The 17448-nt window shown below is 39.2% G+C and overlaps 1 protein-coding gene across 3 annotated transcripts in view; it reads left to right on the top strand.

The window, feature by feature from the left end:
• LOC112994473 (ectopic P-granules 5 autophagy tethering factor) overlaps positions 1–17448 on the top strand; it is a 57454-nt gene that overhangs the window by 26523 nt on the left and 13483 nt on the right. For all 3 annotated transcript variants that reach the window (XM_064500749.1, XM_064500748.1, XM_064500750.1), the window contains exons 19-36: positions 56–253; positions 771–881; positions 1687–1806; positions 2673–2839; positions 3042–3269; positions 5145–5268; positions 6183–6327; positions 7448–7619; positions 8574–8736; positions 9310–9452; positions 10709–10865; positions 11794–11988; positions 13088–13301; positions 14084–14244; positions 14364–14571; positions 15357–15432; positions 16382–16485; positions 17255–17430. In XM_064500749.1, coding sequence (XP_064356819.1) covers positions 56–253; positions 771–881; positions 1687–1806; positions 2673–2839; positions 3042–3269; positions 5145–5268; positions 6183–6327; positions 7448–7619; positions 8574–8736; positions 9310–9452; positions 10709–10865; positions 11794–11988; positions 13088–13301; positions 14084–14244; positions 14364–14571; positions 15357–15432; positions 16382–16485; positions 17255–17430 — 2862 coding nt within the window. The remainder of the gene's footprint in view (positions 1–55; positions 254–770; positions 882–1686; positions 1807–2672; positions 2840–3041; positions 3270–5144; positions 5269–6182; positions 6328–7447; positions 7620–8573; positions 8737–9309; positions 9453–10708; positions 10866–11793; positions 11989–13087; positions 13302–14083; positions 14245–14363; positions 14572–15356; positions 15433–16381; positions 16486–17254; positions 17431–17448) is intronic.

The raw sequence follows: 17448 nt of genomic DNA, 5'->3' as shown, positions 1-17448 counted from the left end.
TATGCTTTTCCTGAAGCTGCAAACTCTTGAATAATTCTACCCTTTAATTTGGCAGATTCACGTTTTCCTAAGCAGCCAGCCGAATGGTGTGGGGTCAACAGCAGTATTGGAGTTCTGGGTTCAGGTCCTCACCAGCCAGCAGCTGTGGCACAGGGACAGGGCAACACTCTTCTTGCTGGATCACTTATGTAAAACTGCTTTTCAATACAGTCAAGAAGACTGTGTGCAAAAGCTGCTCTACCAACAACACAAGGTAAATGGGTGTGGTGTATTGGTTTGACTGTTGAGTCAGTGGTCAGTTCACGTGTTGCTCATTCTGATTTCTGATGTGCATATATTTTCATGAGGTGTAGCAGCAGTCATGATGATGAGTGATGATGAGGTTATGGTATCTGATTTGGTTTGGAATAGGTCAAGATTAATGACATAGCTGATACTTGAATAATAATTGAAACCTATTTTTAACAGAGATTTCATGTGAAGGTGTTCTATGATAGTATTTTAATCTGCAGCCTTTGGATTTCATATGCTCAGTACTGTATTTAGAACATCCTCTGCAGAGAAAGCAATGGCAAACTATAAAACAGAATCTTTTCACCAACAAGAAAGTAAGTATAAGCAGGCATGTCAGAGATGGCTTTCTAAATGAAGGTTGTGAAGTAGCTACATAATGTAGGAAGGAATCTGGAATGAGGTGCAGTGACATTTTTGTAGGTTGTAGATCATCTGTTGGGTCCTCACAAAAACCAGTGTTTTGCGTTTCCTTGCAGAATGCTTTAGGCTATCACTGTGACAAAGGTCTGCTGTCCTCACTTGTTAGCTGGATTGTGGCAGGCAACGTGACACCTTCTTTCATCGAGGGCAATGCAAATTCCTCTCAGGTAAGTGGTATGATGGTGTTGTAGGAACACTCCCAACATAAGCAATATATGGATGTTGTATTTTTTTTTTTCCTGCTGTCACAGCTCTTTGCAAATGTTATCTTGTTCCTTCTTTCTCCCTATCTCGATGTTTGAGTTTTCTTGTGATAAAATCCTAATTCTGCAACTTTATTACACTAAAGGGAAGATGGACATTTTTTACTGAGCAAGCTTTATCCTAATCCCTGTCCAAAAATTCATATAATTAGATTTATTAGTAAAAATTAATAATAAATCTTCATTTCTTCCTGACACATTTAATGAGGGAAAATAGGCAGAGACTTACTCTTCTATTAAATCAGTTCTTTTTTGATGAGTATTTTGAATGTTAGGCACTTTCTCTCTCTTCTGTGTACATCATTCAAGCAAAAAAAAAAAAAAAAACCAGAACAAATGGAAAAAACCCACCACCACAACAAAAAACCCTGCAGTATCCCAACTGGAGATGTGTAGTGCAGATGGGAGAGAGAAGACCTTACTACAATGTTTGAGTAGGTTAATTCATCTAGAACTCTCTGGGCAATTCTACGTATGGTTCCATAAACCTGCTTTCCTCTTTCTTGCACAAGTTCCAACAAAATACAAAAGGTAGTAGATGAATGTAGAGGGGGAGGAAACCACTCAGTCTTCCTGTCTTCATGTTATACTGCTTTTGCAACTTTGTAAAGAGCATGTGGAAAAGACATTCCAGTTAAGAAAATGGCAAAAATCCCTTCCTGCTGCCCTGTTTTGTGATCAATATTTTCTTTACTGCTGTGTTGTACAGGTCTGGTTTTCATGGGTAGTATTAAATATGGAGTCAATATTTGAAGAAGACTCACAGCTTCGCAGAGTTGTGGAGGGGGAATTGGTTATTAATGCTTTAACTCCTGATCAGGCTTTGAAGGTGAGAACTGTTTACCTTCTTATAGAAAACTGCTGTAGGAAAGTATTCTCATGGATTGTTTAGTTTTACCTCATGCACTTTTTCTTACCAGGGCGAAAGTATAACTATTTAAGGCCTTACCTACTTGGCTTTCCAGGACAAAATATAACTCAGGCGAGGTTTCCTTTATGTTTTTGAATGGCACATTTAAAAACTACTATGTAAATATCTGGTCTTACTATATCATTGTTTACAGAAAAATTAATTCAATAATTAGTGCTTTTATATGATTCTTCTGGGTCCTCTGAACACCTTACAATCTACAGTGGATTTATTTTATACCGCTGAGATGGGAAGTGCAGATACTTTATCTGCATTGGAAAATGTCTCTTTATATGTCAAAGAGTGCTTTTGAGAGAGTCTGAATTTCACTTAAGTCTGGGCTTTTAGTGTTTTCTATTTCGTTGCTTGCAGGTGTGTCTGAATTATTTTCCAAAACTTTTAGAACTGTTTAGGTCTCTCCCTTAACAAGACACAAAGAGTCAGGTGTGTTTAAGCCGTGTTTGCAATGTTCCTTGCCCAAACTCAGTTAGAAAGTTAGGAGTGAAGCAAGTTGAAACCAGAGCTCTCCAGTCTGGAAGTGTAACTTTTGGGCTGTCCTTCATCTCAACTGCTTTGGTATCTTTTGGTGAAGAAGTTAAGCTGGAAACTTTATGAAAACAGATTTTCTTTGGCTACATCTAGGCTGGCTGGCACATGTCTCGGGGCCCTGGGAACTAGTCTGGAGAACACTTGTCCCTTGGTTTGCATATCTGTATTTCCATGGAAAACAACCTGTTACAGGGAACTGCAGCAGGACACTTGTTTGAAAAATGTTCTTTTTGCAGAAAGCCCAGACCCAGCTGAAGCTGCCCATTGTGCCTTCCCTTCAGAGGCTAATGATTTACCGCTGGGCTCACCAGGCCCTTGCTACTCCTGCTGATCACCCTCTCATGCCACTAATCTGGCAGAAATTCTTCCTCCTTTACCTTCATCGACCAGGGCCACAGTATGGGTGAGTCCGTTGATCATTAAGGCTCTAGCAGAATAGCAAGCACTAGTATGTTGCATTTTAAGTGAGATTAGTAAATGCTTTGTGCTCAGGGCTCATCTGAAAGCAGTGGGTGCCAGCAATTTCTTTAAAGCAAAGGTCAATTTATTTGTGGAGATGCTGATTTGACACTTCCTGCTCTGTTTTTTTTTTGTTCATTTTTTAGGTTACCTGTAGACGGCTGCATTGGAAGAAGGTTTTTCCAGAGCGCAGCTCATATTAACTTATTAAATGAAATGAAGCAGCGCTTGATAGAGGTAGCAGACTTCCACCATGCTGCTAGCAAAGCACTTAGAGTGGACAGTCCTGCAGATGGCAGTGACAGATCACCGGAGAAGGGGAGCTGCTCACCAGATTATCTGACATCCCCAGAACTGCATAAGGAACTTGTCAGGTAGAGAAAACCTTTCCCGTTCAGTCTCATTCAGCACAGTGATCTGAGTAATTACCTGAGCATAGTCTTAGCAGTGGGAGGTGTGAAGGGATGTGACCCTTGACTGAGCTAGATTTACCGCAGATACTTCTTGTACACATGGAGTCATGGTCACGTCTGCCCTTCTGTTGCTGCAGCTTGTTTTGTTTGGAGGGGTTGATTTTACTACTAGAAATAAAATGTTGATAGAGTTGTCACTCTCCTGTTGGGAGAGCTTTGCTCCAATTAATGTCATCCCCATGCTGGTAAACTTGGTAACTTGGCTGTTTCTCAGCACCTTGTACCTCGCGCGTGCTGCAGCCTTAACTATGTTGTTCTGAAGTCCTCACTTCTTGTTTCTGTTACATGGAGACTTCTGGTTTGAGAAGCCTACCTTAAAATATTTGCAGTATTACAGTATCTGGATTTTTCAAGAAACTATAGTTGAAAGGATTATTTGGAAGGAGTCCCTCGTTCTGGGGGTTTGGGCATACAGAATTTAAGCTTTTAAGTGCTTCCTCCCCAGCAATCAATAGGTACCGTACAAACAAACAAGGGAAATCATAAATCCTTCTCAGTCCTATGTGAAAAATAATCCAGGCACGCTCACTGGCTATAACTTGATTAATATTTTGTCACTTTCATTTCAAAGAATTTCTCCACTCCATCAGAAAGCTGGACTGCTCCACAGCCAAGTAAACCTTATGCTCAGGAAGTTTCATGGCCAGCTGGACAGGAAGGGAAATCTTGGTAGAGTCCCCCAGGGCTGAATCTTGGGACCAATCTAGTTTTGTTTTCTCATCGGTTACATTCGTATAGAAAGCATGAGTATTTAATAGCACAGTGTGAAGATTTAATGACGTTCTAGTTCTGTATTCAGTTGATAGTTTGAAGTTCAAGACCTTACAGCCTATTTGGGAACACATGTTGGAATGACAGGAAAAGGACTTGTGTGAATGACTGAGGATGACACATTTGTGGAAAAGACAAATATGATTCTAGTATGTATTGGGCAAAGTTGTTCCAGTTGCTGTAAAAACTTACATATGTAATTAATGCATAATATTCATCGGTTAGACACTGGCAAAATACTGTTTGCAGTGCTGTGTATGAAGTGGCACAGCAGTGTGAAGGAATGATAAATTCCAACTAGAATAGCTGCAAAGAAAAGCTACTAGAATGTTTTAAGGAATGGAAAAAGCTTATTTCAGTTGGGGAATGTGACCAAAAACTTGACTTGTTAGCCAGCTGAGCAAAAGTGGGGATGTATTTGTTTGTGATAAATGCAGTGATGCTGGTGAAGAAAGCATATATATGTTGAAGTACAGTGTTAGCAGAGGAAGAAATGCGGATGAACTGGATGTGAATTTGAGCCTCAAAAGAAGTTAGAAGGTGTAGCAACTCACTTCAGATGTGAGCTTTTGAAGCAGGCTCTCTAGAGAAGCAGTGAGGCAAGAAGCCAAACTTGCTCAAACATTGTTTTCTCTTCATTGGCCTTCTGAATAGGATCATAGATGTAGTTCCTTGACCTAAGAGACATTTCCTGTCCTGGGTCCTATGCGCTATTTAGAATAAATGTTCTTTTTTAAAATTCATTGTGTTACTCTTGGTTGTTGCCCTTTGTGTTTTCTAAATAGCGTCCTTCCACTCCTGGTCTTTGAACTGACACTTAGTGAACTAATCTCTGAGCATGTGAAATATCTAAATTTTGAACCATTTTACCTTATAGCATGAATTATTGCCTTAACTTTAACTCCCAGAATCACACTACTGTGTAATATATGCTCTGCACCTGCATGCAATTAAGGTTCACATTGATTTATTTTTTCTTTTCTTTTTTTTGTTTTTTCTTCTCAGGCTTTGTAATGTTTTTGTGTTGTGGTTAGAAGAAGAGAGCTTTCAGAAAGGAGACACGTACATTCCATCTTTACCGAAGCAGTACGATGCATATAGACTTGCTAAAATCATGCAGAATCAACAGGTGAAGTGCTTATAACATTGGTGATCTGGGATCCAAAATTCACTTCTCTTGGTAAAGTGGATGCTCTTAAGTAGTGTGAGAGACTCTGTGTCGCTGGTCTTTAGTATGCCCATGGCAAGTACGGTAGCTTTACAGCTCTAACTTTTTTTTTTGCTAAAAATCCCATGCTATCCCAAACTGCCTTACTTTTTATTTAAGTCAGAATTCATGTGCAGGCTTCTTGCATGTCTTAATGAGAAAGCAGTCCTTATTCTGTATGGTTTTATAATTATTATTTTTTTTCTTAGAGAACTGTGGAGAATTATCTAAATCGGATCTTTAAATAACAAAAGGCTGAAAGCACAAATCTGCTCACATTGGTAGTTTGTAAGAAGTCTGGATCAAATTTAAGTTAGCAAGTGGGAAGCGTGTATTATTCTGTCTGTTAAACCTAAAGAGATATTAATAGCTAAAAGGGCTTTGAGAGAAAGGCTTTGGAAGAGCCTCATCTTGTGCCTCCTAGTGTATTTCTGCTTTGCATATGTGCTGTTCCTGCAGCATATGTGAGTATTGAAAATGCAGCCTGCTTTAGTCTGATTTCTAGTTACTCATGCTTAGGCGCCTTTTAAAAGGAACCAAGTTTTAATTGTCTCTATCCTTCCTCTCTCTTCTAGTCTGTTAGAATTTACACCATATGTTTTTGTCAGACTTCTCTAAGGGTCATGAATGCTTTTCATGGCTTATCTGCATATATGATAAGACTTCTCTGGCTCTTTTCTGTAATTTAGTTCCCCCCCCAGTAAAATATTGCTGTGACTTAAAACCACAGGCTCTAGTTTTATTTAATTATTTTAGTGCCCCAGCTACTGGGATGGGTTTGCAATATGTGATAATGAACAAAACGATCACAATAATTTGATTCTTTTGTGCCTTAGGATTTGTGGATGGAATTTGTCAATGTTGAACTCATACACCATGAGTTTCGGGAAGCTCTAAACCTTTGGCTCCAGCTTCAGCTTGAATCGCATACAGCCTCTAGTACTTCTGCAGGGCAAACGGATTTCGCCAACCCTTTATCAGGTAGGAGATAAAGATACCATTAGGCAAACTGGGGCAGAAAGGGTTATTAACATGTGGAAGTTCTGGTTCCTTTAGGAACATAGTGATACTGTGAATAAAACTGTTAATACAGTTGGTGTTTTCGGTTGGTATAGTATTTTACATGAAGTTTTTGTGGCGTTCTTGCTAAATGCCCATATAAGAGGCTGGAGTTTTTTGGTGCAAAAGTAGCCACATCACCCAGTAGTAGGTGATGTGGTGGCTAGAGCTTAACGGGTGAACTCCCCCAAGGTTGCTCCATACAGAGTACAGTCCAGACTGGCTGAATTTTCCTTGCAATTTGGGTAAAGGGAGCTTGCAAGTAAAGGTGAAGAATGCTTGCTGAAAAGGCAAAGATTGTCTCTGTTTTGTTTTGTGGGGTTTTTTGGTTATTTTTTGTTTGTTTTTGCTCACAGTGCCTTTACTTGCTGCTCCCTGGAATTATGGCACAGTGAAAGGGTTGTTCTAGCATCAAAGGGGATTACAGTCATGGTAGGTTTATTAAGGATAGGGTGAGATTGGATTTTGGGGGGGCTGGTTAAAGAAGGGGAGGGAGGGAAGAGAAGGAAACTGGAACAGGATCATAGGGGAATTGGCATGGTTTGGGCAAGGAAACTGGATGGGAACCAGCTGGAGGAGAGAGCTGACCTGGAGAGAGGCTATGCTTTGAGAAAGAATCGGAGCTGGCTGCACCGGAGACCAGGACGAACTGCGGAGGAAGGAATATGTTTGGCTTCACAGAGTGGGACTAGGAGCTTCTGTCAGATCAGGAAAAAATAATGGGGTAAGAAGTAGAAAATTGGAAGAGTAGAAAGTAGGAATGGTTGGGAGAAACAGAAAAGCCGTGGGGTCTGAGATCCTGTGGTGTGTAATGCAACTAGTGAGTGAAAACAAGCAGGGCGAAATAAACTCGGTAAACACAAACAGAAAGATCAGTGAAGTGATTATAAAAGTGAGGAATCCTGGGAGTATAAATACTTGTCCATTGTCAAAAACATATTTCCTTCAAAAAAAAAATCATAATTATCTAAGTAATGTTTTAGTTCCATTTTTTTCTAAATTTTTCTCATTGACAAAACATGCTTCTGTTTTCCTTTTTTAGCCAAAGAGAGAATAATGAAAAATTTGAAGAAGTTTGATACTCCCAAGCCCCCTCTTCCACTCCAGCCAGTGAAAGCTCCTGTGCCAGTTATTTCCTCTGCCAGTCTAATAAGTCAGAAAGAAGCGATTCAGCTTATGCGCGTGGATCTTAACATCTTGCAGCAGCATGCCAAGTAAGACTTAGCTGGTTTTTTCTGCTGTACTAGTGTGCCTAGCTGTGTCTGCAGTTGCCATTTACAGCAGCTTTATTTGTGGTGTTAGCATAAGGCTAGCAGTACTTGATTTCTGCTTCTTGGCCCAGTGTTTCTTCCTTGGCTATCATATCATTATTCCACTACTTTAATCAACTACACAAGTTGTATCTAATGGCTGAGATTACATCAGCTCGCATCTACCATCTGCAGTTTCTTTTCTTATTTGGAACACTTCGTAAAACAAAGTCTCCCCTTAGCCTAGATTTTTCTTGACAATGAGTTTAATTTTAAACAAATTCAGTGATGGTTGTTTGAGGCAATGGAACCCTCCAGAGAGCAATCTGATTTCTGGCACTGTTAGCTTTGTGTATGACAGAGCGGAGACTTCGTTTTTAATGTTCTTGCTAAGAGAATTCGACTGAAGTATTTTCAAAGTTTCAAACAGAGCTAATGAATATATAGCTAGTCTCACCCAATGTAATTTGTTAGTAAAAATATTAAAAAAAACAAAAAACAAAAAACAAAAAAAAACCCTGCCAAAGCTAAAAGGGGTTGTATCTAAATGCTTCCAGCAGCAATTTTAAGAGGGCTTTTTTCTTTTGGCTGAATCATTCTGCAGTCTGGCTTTGTCTGATGGAAAGAATGGTGTTTTCTACAGTAGGCAGTCTGTTTAATTTCCTACAGTTAAAACAAAAATCTCATGCAGACTTGAGTAGTTTTGTTTTTCCTATGAAACTATTTGTTATTACTTTGAAGTACTGTTACTTTGAAGTTTAACTCAATTTCGTTTAATAACCTTTTATATTTTCTAGAAAAGTGTCACGTGTCTTTGAGCAGCACACCACACTGAAGTCCCATCTCTTGCTTTTAAATTCTTTAGCATTACTGTTTTCACTAAAGATTTTGGTAACTTTAGCAATAAATGGTTTTCAGAACTGCGGCCATTTGGGAATCCCAGCATGTTGCTCTCAACAGTGAAATATTGGACACAGTACCCAAGCTGTTTGTCAACCGTGAAGAACAGATCACCCTCCATTTGGAGTGCCGGGGAAGTTCAAATAAAGGCTGCCAGGGAGCAGCTCTTCTAACAGTCCAGGTTAGAGATGTGACTTTGCTTCTGTTTTTGGGCTATTGGACTTAAATAATGAAATTGAAATGATTGAATGGTTATAAGAGTGGATTAATTTGATGTAGTGCTGCCATACACTCTTGAATACCTAATATGTATTGCTCAAAAGAAGCTGCAGATCAACTGTTGAAGAATTAGTCCTTGCATAAGGTTTATATTTCTCAGCTTTCAGTCTAAATTGCTTCCTGATGTGTGAACGTAGGAATATGCTCACTGATAGGAACAAAAGTATGAAAGTGTTTATAGAAGTGTTTGTGTGTTGCTTAGTATGTGAATTTCTTGATCTCTACTAAGTTTCAGCCTGTGAATTAAAAGCATTACTTAAGACATGAATTGTATCACCATGTGATAATAAAATAGGAACGTGACCAAGAATGTATGCTTGGACAGTATGCACTAAATCTGATCAAAATTCTTGGGGAAAACAGTCTGTGGTCTGAGCTGCTTGCCAGGCTCTGCCTCACTTTTACAATTAGTTGCCACATTGGAAGAATTTTAGGAGAAGATATTATTTTGAAATGAATACCTTTTCTCATTTAGTTTGAAGGGAAGCACAAAAACGAAGCAGTGAGCCAGCAGCTTCATGCTTTGCGTAGAGAAGTGAGACAACTGCGAGCAGAAGCTACAAAGCCGCCTTCTCCGGGTGTTGTGGAAGCAGCAGTACACGTGGAAAACTTTATTACGTAGGTTGTTCAGACACTGTTTTAGGCAGTGTTTTTATACTTGGTCTTCTGCATTTTGGAGTTAAAACGTGGAACTTGTTTGTGTGTTTCTGGTAATGCATATCAGCTTGGCTGAACAACACAGTCTGAATATGTGTGTTTGTAACAAAAACCTCTAAAGGAGCAACTCCACGTATTATCAGAAGAGGTAACTCAGCCTCAGCAGAGCACATAATACTGGACTCTACTTCAATTTATTGTACACTGCCTTAGAACAGCCATTCTAACCCTGCAAAAGCAAGTTTTGTAATGCCAGGGATGCTATGTAAAATTTTAAGAAATAGCAAACTTGTACCACAGCTATATCAGCCATGAACTATAACTAGTCATTCTTAATAGGTGTGTCTTAGGCTATTCCCTCTAAGAGTGGAGAAGGTAGTTTGGTGATGATGAGAATTATGAACTGAAGGAATCAGAGCAACCTTGCAAAATGTGAAACAAAATACTGCAGTGGAAGAGAACTATATAATCTGACTTTTTGGGTGAATGAATAGATTAGCCAAAGGCCCTCGTCTTCTTGAGAACTTCATCCCAGATCCTAGTTGAAGTCTAGAAGATCAAGAAGAATGGTGTTGGAAAACTGGATATTTTTTTTTTTTAAGTAGTTGGTTTCCTACAAGGCATACTCACTCTACAAGTAAAGCAGTAACTATTTCTGCTTGTTCTTCTTTATCATTAATCTGAAAAATTCTGTACGTGATATAGTCCTTGGGATTTACCATCTGTGGAATTTCATGTTCTTCCGATGTTGTTTTAATGTAATTTATTCAGACTTAGACTGCGGAGGGCTTGATTTGAGCTCAATAAAACATTCAATTGGCAATGCAATAGAAAAGATTGATTCTCTTTTTATTCTTTTGTTACTGAGTCTTTTAAGTTAGCAAGTAAAATAAGGTAAACGTTCTTGCAGTACAAGTGTAGTGTAAGAACATGAGGAACACGTTATTTGAGGGAGTACTAGGTTTCTTTTTTTTTTTTTTTAACTATAGTATTAAATATCTTAATGATCACTTTCTGACTGTGATTATGGAGACTCTGTGAGGTTTGGTACCACTTAAGGCAGTGAAATTACTTAAGATAAACCGCACTCAGTTATCATGTAAGGCAGAGGTAACCATCTTAATAGCTATACGCTGACAGGAAACCTTTTTTCTTTCTTATCATAGATTGATTTCCATACTTAAGTTTGATCTGCCTTTTTTTTTTTTTTTTAACAGGGCCTTAATAAATATCTACAAGGTGCAGCCTCTGCCTGCAATTCAGAAAGTTGGAATTAGTTTGTTTTTTACATTAGTGGAGTATGTGTGTGATGAAACCCAACGCAACCCTCCCACAAGGCAGTTCTTCTCTTCCTGCATCGAGATTCTAGGCCAGGTGAGTTTATTCTCTCTCTAGTTTTGCGTGCCTAACGTACACCAATAGCCTGCTGATATTGAAGGTCTAAAACCTTCAGAAGCTTGAAAATTCACTTTTGAGCTTCTCCTCCATTCTTATCTCAGCTGTGTAACATGCATAGCTTATAGAAGAGTTTAAGCTTGCATATATGCAAAATAAAACCTGCTGCTCTGAGATGCCTACTTAGCACCAGTAAACACTGAGTGTGTTAGTTAAATGCCGAAGTAGGCTGGATCCTCTGCGTGGTACTTAAATTTTGGGTAGTTGCAGTGCTTAAAAGAGAGTTTTGGTGTGTAGTTTGCTGTTACTGATTATTTCCTAGCTGGCGTATGTGTCGTCAGCCTCTGCGTGTGGTTAGTCACCTCCGTTACAAAGCCTTGCAATGTTCTCTGTGTCATGAGTTAGCCAGAAGTGGGCTGGTAGACAACAGAAGTGCCTGTTGGTTGCTGTGTTTGCACTTGTTCCATGAGTGCTCTGGCAAAAAAAAACAAAAACAAAAAAAAACATTAGCCTCTACTTTGTGCCCAAATAGTTGTTTTGATCCCTTAGATGCTCTTTGTTTCCATGTACAACTGTCCTTATGTCCATAGTGTGTTTAAATTTTTACAAAAGTCAGCCAGTGCTGCTGAAAAATGGATTCATTTTCTTTTGTTAACCCATGAGAAAAATTGGCTTTCTTAGGTATTTCTGTGGCCACAAGTGCTGTTCTTAAGCGTTCTAGGTAAACACATTTATTTTACAGTTAGATTTTGTGGAGTAGAAGTATTTAATTGTCTTTTATTTTTGAAAAAGCTGTTTTGGGGGAAGTGAGGGGTGGAAATGTGTTCGTCCAGAAAAAAAGCTTTAAGAGGGGTTTTTCCAGTAGATTCATGCCGGGCCATTTTTCTCTCTGTTCCTGATTTCTCAGGTGTTTATCAGTGGGACCAAATCCGAGTGCAAGCGTCTCCTCCAGACGATTCTCCAGAATCGTCGGCTCTGTACTCTCCTCTCTCCTTACTTCACTCCTGTTGCCTCTCCCAATGAGTTTGTGACTTTATATGAGAAAGTCGTGGCCTTTCTGAGTGAGGAGAACAGTGACGTTGTCTTCATGCTGCTGACAAAGGTAAAATACTCATGAATGCTATCTGTTTTGCTGGTTTGTGGGTTGCTTATGTGGGTGCCATATGCCTAAAGACTATGACTTTAGGCTCAGGAAGAAAGATCTACAGAACCAGTCATCAGAGTTATTTTAAAGTACCAGATTTGTATCTGTGGTGCTCATCTGAGTGGTGCTTGTATTTAAGCTGAGGAGGGGCTGGGGGCAAGACCTTCAACTACCCTTTCCTAGTCCAGATAGCATCAGGGTGAGCTTCCTTGGGCTGCCTCTTCGGTGTGCCCTTACTCTTGATATGAGAATACGGAGGCTCTTGATGGCTTCTTCCCTCTGATATCTCTGCAGAGGCAATCTTCACAAAAGCCAGTCAATCCCGGTTGTGTTAAAAATAAGTGGGAATGATGGCTGAATCTGTCACGTCTGTTAGGTGGGAAGGACGTTGGTGCCACACATGCAATCTTTGAAAAAAATACCAATGTTAGAGCAAACAATTTGCACATCTCTTGTTTCAGGGCTGCCTGATACTGGCTCCGTGTATTATCAGTGAAGTTAGTATATACTTTGATATCGTGCGGGTTCACTTCATTGGTTATATAGAGATAGGGTTTGGCAGCTGCGAGTAGCAGGTGATTCAGTTTGCTCAGGCCTTTGAGCTGTCCTTAGTGTCAAAAATCAATGTTGTCACTGCTGACCTGGGTCTGAACAGGCAGCTAGAGTCTGCAAAGGCCTCGCCGTGCTACCTGAATTTATGGACTATGCAGATTAGTCCAGCTTGCAAGTATTAAGGTTTGGCAGTGGTACTAAAATGTGCAAATTTGCATGCATTTCCTGAATTAGAAAACAGATAAAGGGTTGTTTCATGAAGCCAGGAACTTGTGTAATAGGCTGAAAATATATACTAGATATCCCCTTAGAGAGGGTTACCTTGATTCTGAGCTAGAGATGATGAAACGCAAATATATCAGGCCTGTCTTGAATTTAAAGAAAAAAAAAAAAAAAAAAAAATTCCCCCTAACAATTTCTTCCCCCCTGTCTTTTTGAAATATCATGGCTGTTATTTTAAATGCTAAAGCTTCTACTTATAAATGCTTCCTGTCCTCTGTTCTAGTTTGACCTTACACAATGGTTAAGCATTACTAAGCCGCCTTTATCTGAACGTACCAGGCTTCTGGAATCTATTCACTTGGCTCTCAATGCATGTGGCCTTGAACCTGAAGAAGATATTTTAATGCCATTTAATATCTTCTGCAAGCATTGGACTAAACTTCTGCAGTATCAGTTCCCTGATCACTATAGTGATTTTTTAAGATTGTTCGTGCAAAGTGAGTATTTGAATCAGTGTGTTCCAGCTTTCATACAGAACTTTGTTGCATGCAGTTTGTATTTTTTAGGCCAGAAAAGTTGGACAGCAACAAACACAGAATGATTTTTTTCCCTTTTTTTTCCCCTTAGGTTTCTTTTGTGTGCGTGCTATGTGATATGTTTTTATTAGACATAATTTAGCTTTGCTAGAAAGCAGCATTCTCCTGCAGACCAAAGTACACATGTTGGTGATGACAGATTTTTTTCAGCCCATGTTACAGGAGAAGGGCAAAGAGGAGCTTTCTATTAATGGAAGCACTGGATAATTATTCCACTATCTGCAATGCAATATCCCTGTTCTTGAGCAGTCTTCACTGTCAAACCAAGAATTGTGAAGACCTGGGACTGATACTGAAGTCTGCTGTACACTATCTGTTTGACATTAGATTCTGCCTATAATCTGCTGTGCCTCTAAAATGGGAGCAACAATACTTCCTTTCTGTCAAACTGTGTGACGAGCAGCAACTATCTCTTAATATGCTTTTGTAGCCAGGGATGTATTAAGTGCTTGGGAAACTGTCCAAGAAGAAAGTATTTAACATTCATTTTTGGCATCTACATTACCTGTGTTTGGGATTTAGATGTCTCTTGCCCTTAAACTTGGGATTTTCAAACTATTGCCTTAACTAATTTTTTTTGTAGTAGGTAGCTCCTATTTCAGGCTTCTCTAACTCATATTGAGAAAAGAATTAATATCCTTATCACGACTTTCATAAGTACATTATTTTCTCTTTCTCATAAGGCTCTTCGGAGCAGCTTCTGAGCCCTGACTGCTGGAAGGCATCACTGAAAGCTTTGGGCTGTGGCTCCTCAGTGACTGAACAGGGAAGCTTCAAGAAGAGTGATTCTACCAGAAGTCCTGTATTGCGGGATGCTGCAGAAGCTCTGCTCTCTGCAGAGCAGGTGGGCACCTCTCTGGTTGATTAACTACATTTTGCAGCTGAAACAGATGCCTGCCAGGGACGAATAATGCAGCCATGCAGGCTTTCTTTAGCTCGTTAATAACTTTCTGCTTTTCACAGATTAGAGAGACGATAGAATGGCTTTCCACCTCTTTTTGCAAACTCCGGCTGACTTCGGTGGACTTCGGGACCTTTGGCCTGTTTTCAAAGTGGAGTCCTTACGTGGCTGAAGTCAATACGTTTCTGGAGTATCTTACCGAACGGCTTATCGACACTGAAGTTGTTAGTTTAGCCCAGGAGCCTGTTGGCAGTAACAGAATTCTAGCAGGTAAAGTGTCTTAAAAGCTAATGACTTAGAGAAATTCATCCTGTTCTTAATTTTTTCTGTTGAAGATAGTTTCTTTTAAATATACAATAAAATCCTAACTCTGAGGGTTTCTGCAACAATGTCAGCGGCATCCTAAAGAGTTTGCTAACATCTCGGCACTGGGAGACCCTGGGAGCTGCAGCGCTAGGAAGGGCAGTGGCTGTATTTAGCCAGCCTTCAGAAAAGTCTGGTTGCTCTGTATTTGTACAGTGATGAGTCCATTAAAATACGGACAGGATATGTTGGTGCTACCTTATGGCTATGTGGCACTTTCTCCTTTTTCATCTTTGTTTCTTGTAGGAAGCTTGTTTTCACTTTCTGATCCAGAACTTGCTTTCAAAATTCTTCAAAGAAAAATGTGATCTTTTGCCCTGAGCATAAGTTGGGGAACAAGGGCCTACCAAATTTTATTGTGGTTTGATTTTTGGTTTGGAGAAAATAGCCTAAACACCTTTTCTTTTTAGTATATGGAGCTTTAAAATGTGAATAATAACCTCCACAATCTGAAAGATGTGTTGACGTGAACAATGCAAAATGCTCATTATTGTTTTTATCTAAAGTTAAAACAATTGTTTTATTAACTAAAGTTAATAACAATCATATTGTACTTTAATTTTTTACTTGACCCTGCAGAACTGATTTAATGTTGGCATAAGCAAAGGTCGTTTTATCTGAGTTTGGAAAAGTGTGATTTGGACGCTGTTGCTAACTTTAAACTAATGTTTATGCTTTGTTTTTTTTTCTAGCATTACAGTCCTTGTATTCAGTCATTGTTGGACTCTTTAAACCATGGATACTGATCTTAGATAAGGAAGATGCAAGGTATGTACTGTTGCACTTCGAAATTAAATCAATTTTTGCTAAAGTAAGGGCTTACTTCTTAGCTGTGGCTAAGAAATGGATTTCTTTGTCACCTGATTTTTTTTTTGTTCCAACTCATGATTGTATTGTAGCCCTTCATTTAAATAGCTATTACGTATGTCATATTCTTAATGGTTATGGAACTAAATCATGTGTTGCTTAAGTCAATTTTCCATGACTTGTAGAATAATTGTTTTAGGTACAAGAAATATAACCAATTACTGCTTGAGAAGTGGAGGTGAGGAAGAAAATGGATTGCAGTTAGTTCTAGAAATGCATTAAAATATGGTTTTTTTGTTGTTTTTTTGTTTTGTTTTTGTCTTTGTTTCTAAAGCTTCCACAATATGGGTAACTCCTAGTTTGAAGGGGGGGCGGGGGGGGAAGCAAAAACCCTCCCCAAATAGCCAAACAAGTACAACCTCAAATGCCAGTAGTGTGTAAAGAGACATCTGGCCAAATCTTTCCTATGATGGTCTACTGGCAGTCATCTTCCTTGCCTCTCTTTTCAGTAGAAGAGTTATTTCTTGCGTTATACGCTTAAATTCAACCTTCTTCCAAAGACAAATGCCTTTTGAGCTGTGAATGCATCTCCAGCATTTAATTAGAAGGTTGACTGCTGGTGATATGTACTGACATTCAGAAATTCCTGCATTTTGAACTGTAATTCAATTATGAAATATCAATAAGCAATCTTTGCTTAAATGGTACTGAGGACCTTCACTGTGACATTAAAGTGTCTTCCTATTTTAAGGAATAAAGAGATAGTCCTAAAGAGTTGACTTTAAAAGGACTGCTGATATCCTGTACTATATTGGTCTATTATGATTTACAGTATTTAAATTATCGAAGCATTTAAGCTGCTAAGTCAGCACTGAAATTTATATTGCTTTGCTTCCTCTGTTTTCTCAAGTAACCCGCCCTGCTACCCTTGGTTAGAGAGTGACACTGCTGTGGCATCCAGCATGGTCTGTTTGTTTACAAACTGCATCGAGCTTTTGCACGAGAGCTTTAAAGGTGAGTGAAGTCCGCACTGTTTCTCTTTAGTGACGCTTTCTGTTCTAGCTCATCAAAACGTGTTTTCTGAGATTTGAGACAAGAGGGGATTCTTCCATTTGTTATGAACTTTTAGCTATGATGATGACCGCAGTGGTACCAACAGCATGTTTCTTTATCTCAGCCTTAAAAGACGACTGTTTCTGTGGCATGGGCAGAGAAAGTGGTTGATAGATAGATATCAGATGGTAAAGTTAACATGAAGGAAAGCAAAACACAGTGAGCTCTAGTGAGAAGTGCATGACTGCAATGCCACATGTCAGTGCCTGTAGAACATATGCAGTAGTATGTAACAGTGCCCACTGCATGTGTCTCAGCAGGGAGCCTGGAAGGGTAATAAAAATCCGTAGGTTCAGTCATTTTGAGCTTGTATTTAACACTGTGTAGTGTGTCTAATGCATAGCTAGACAGGAATGGAAAATACCCACCAGTTCATTTTACAGATACTGCTTAACAGCCAACAACTTCTAGGGATGAATGGGATTCAGACTAATGTTGTAGAAATAAATAAATACCCCCTTGCCACATATCATCATCATCTAAAAGTCAAGATTCACTAATTCTTTTTAAAGAATCTGTAGAAGTGGTGAAGTTCTACTGGGAAGGAGTGCTCATGTACTTTGTAACTTGTAGTTATCACTTGTTGTCTTGAAAACTGTGCTTTTCTCCTGTAACCAAGCTTCCCTGCAATTTTTTCTGGTGTTAATTGGACTGTTTCCTTTTGATGTAGATAAGCTGTTGCCAGGCCACCGTGGGGCTCTCTGGTTGCATCTAATGCATTACTGTGAATGTTGCACAGCCCCCAAAATGCCAGAGTTTATTCTCTATACTTTTCATACTGAATTTAGAAGGCTTCCATGGAAGGAAATGCATCCAGACCGAATGCTTATGGAAGAGTTCTTTAAAGTGAGTACCTAGTATGTG

The sequence above is a fragment of the Dromaius novaehollandiae genome, chromosome W (assembly GCF_036370855.1).
Source record: "Dromaius novaehollandiae isolate bDroNov1 chromosome W, bDroNov1.hap1, whole genome shotgun sequence".
NCBI lineage: Eukaryota > Metazoa > Chordata > Aves > Casuariiformes > Dromaiidae > Dromaius > Dromaius novaehollandiae.
This window is presented reverse-complemented; position numbering and strand designations above follow the sequence as displayed.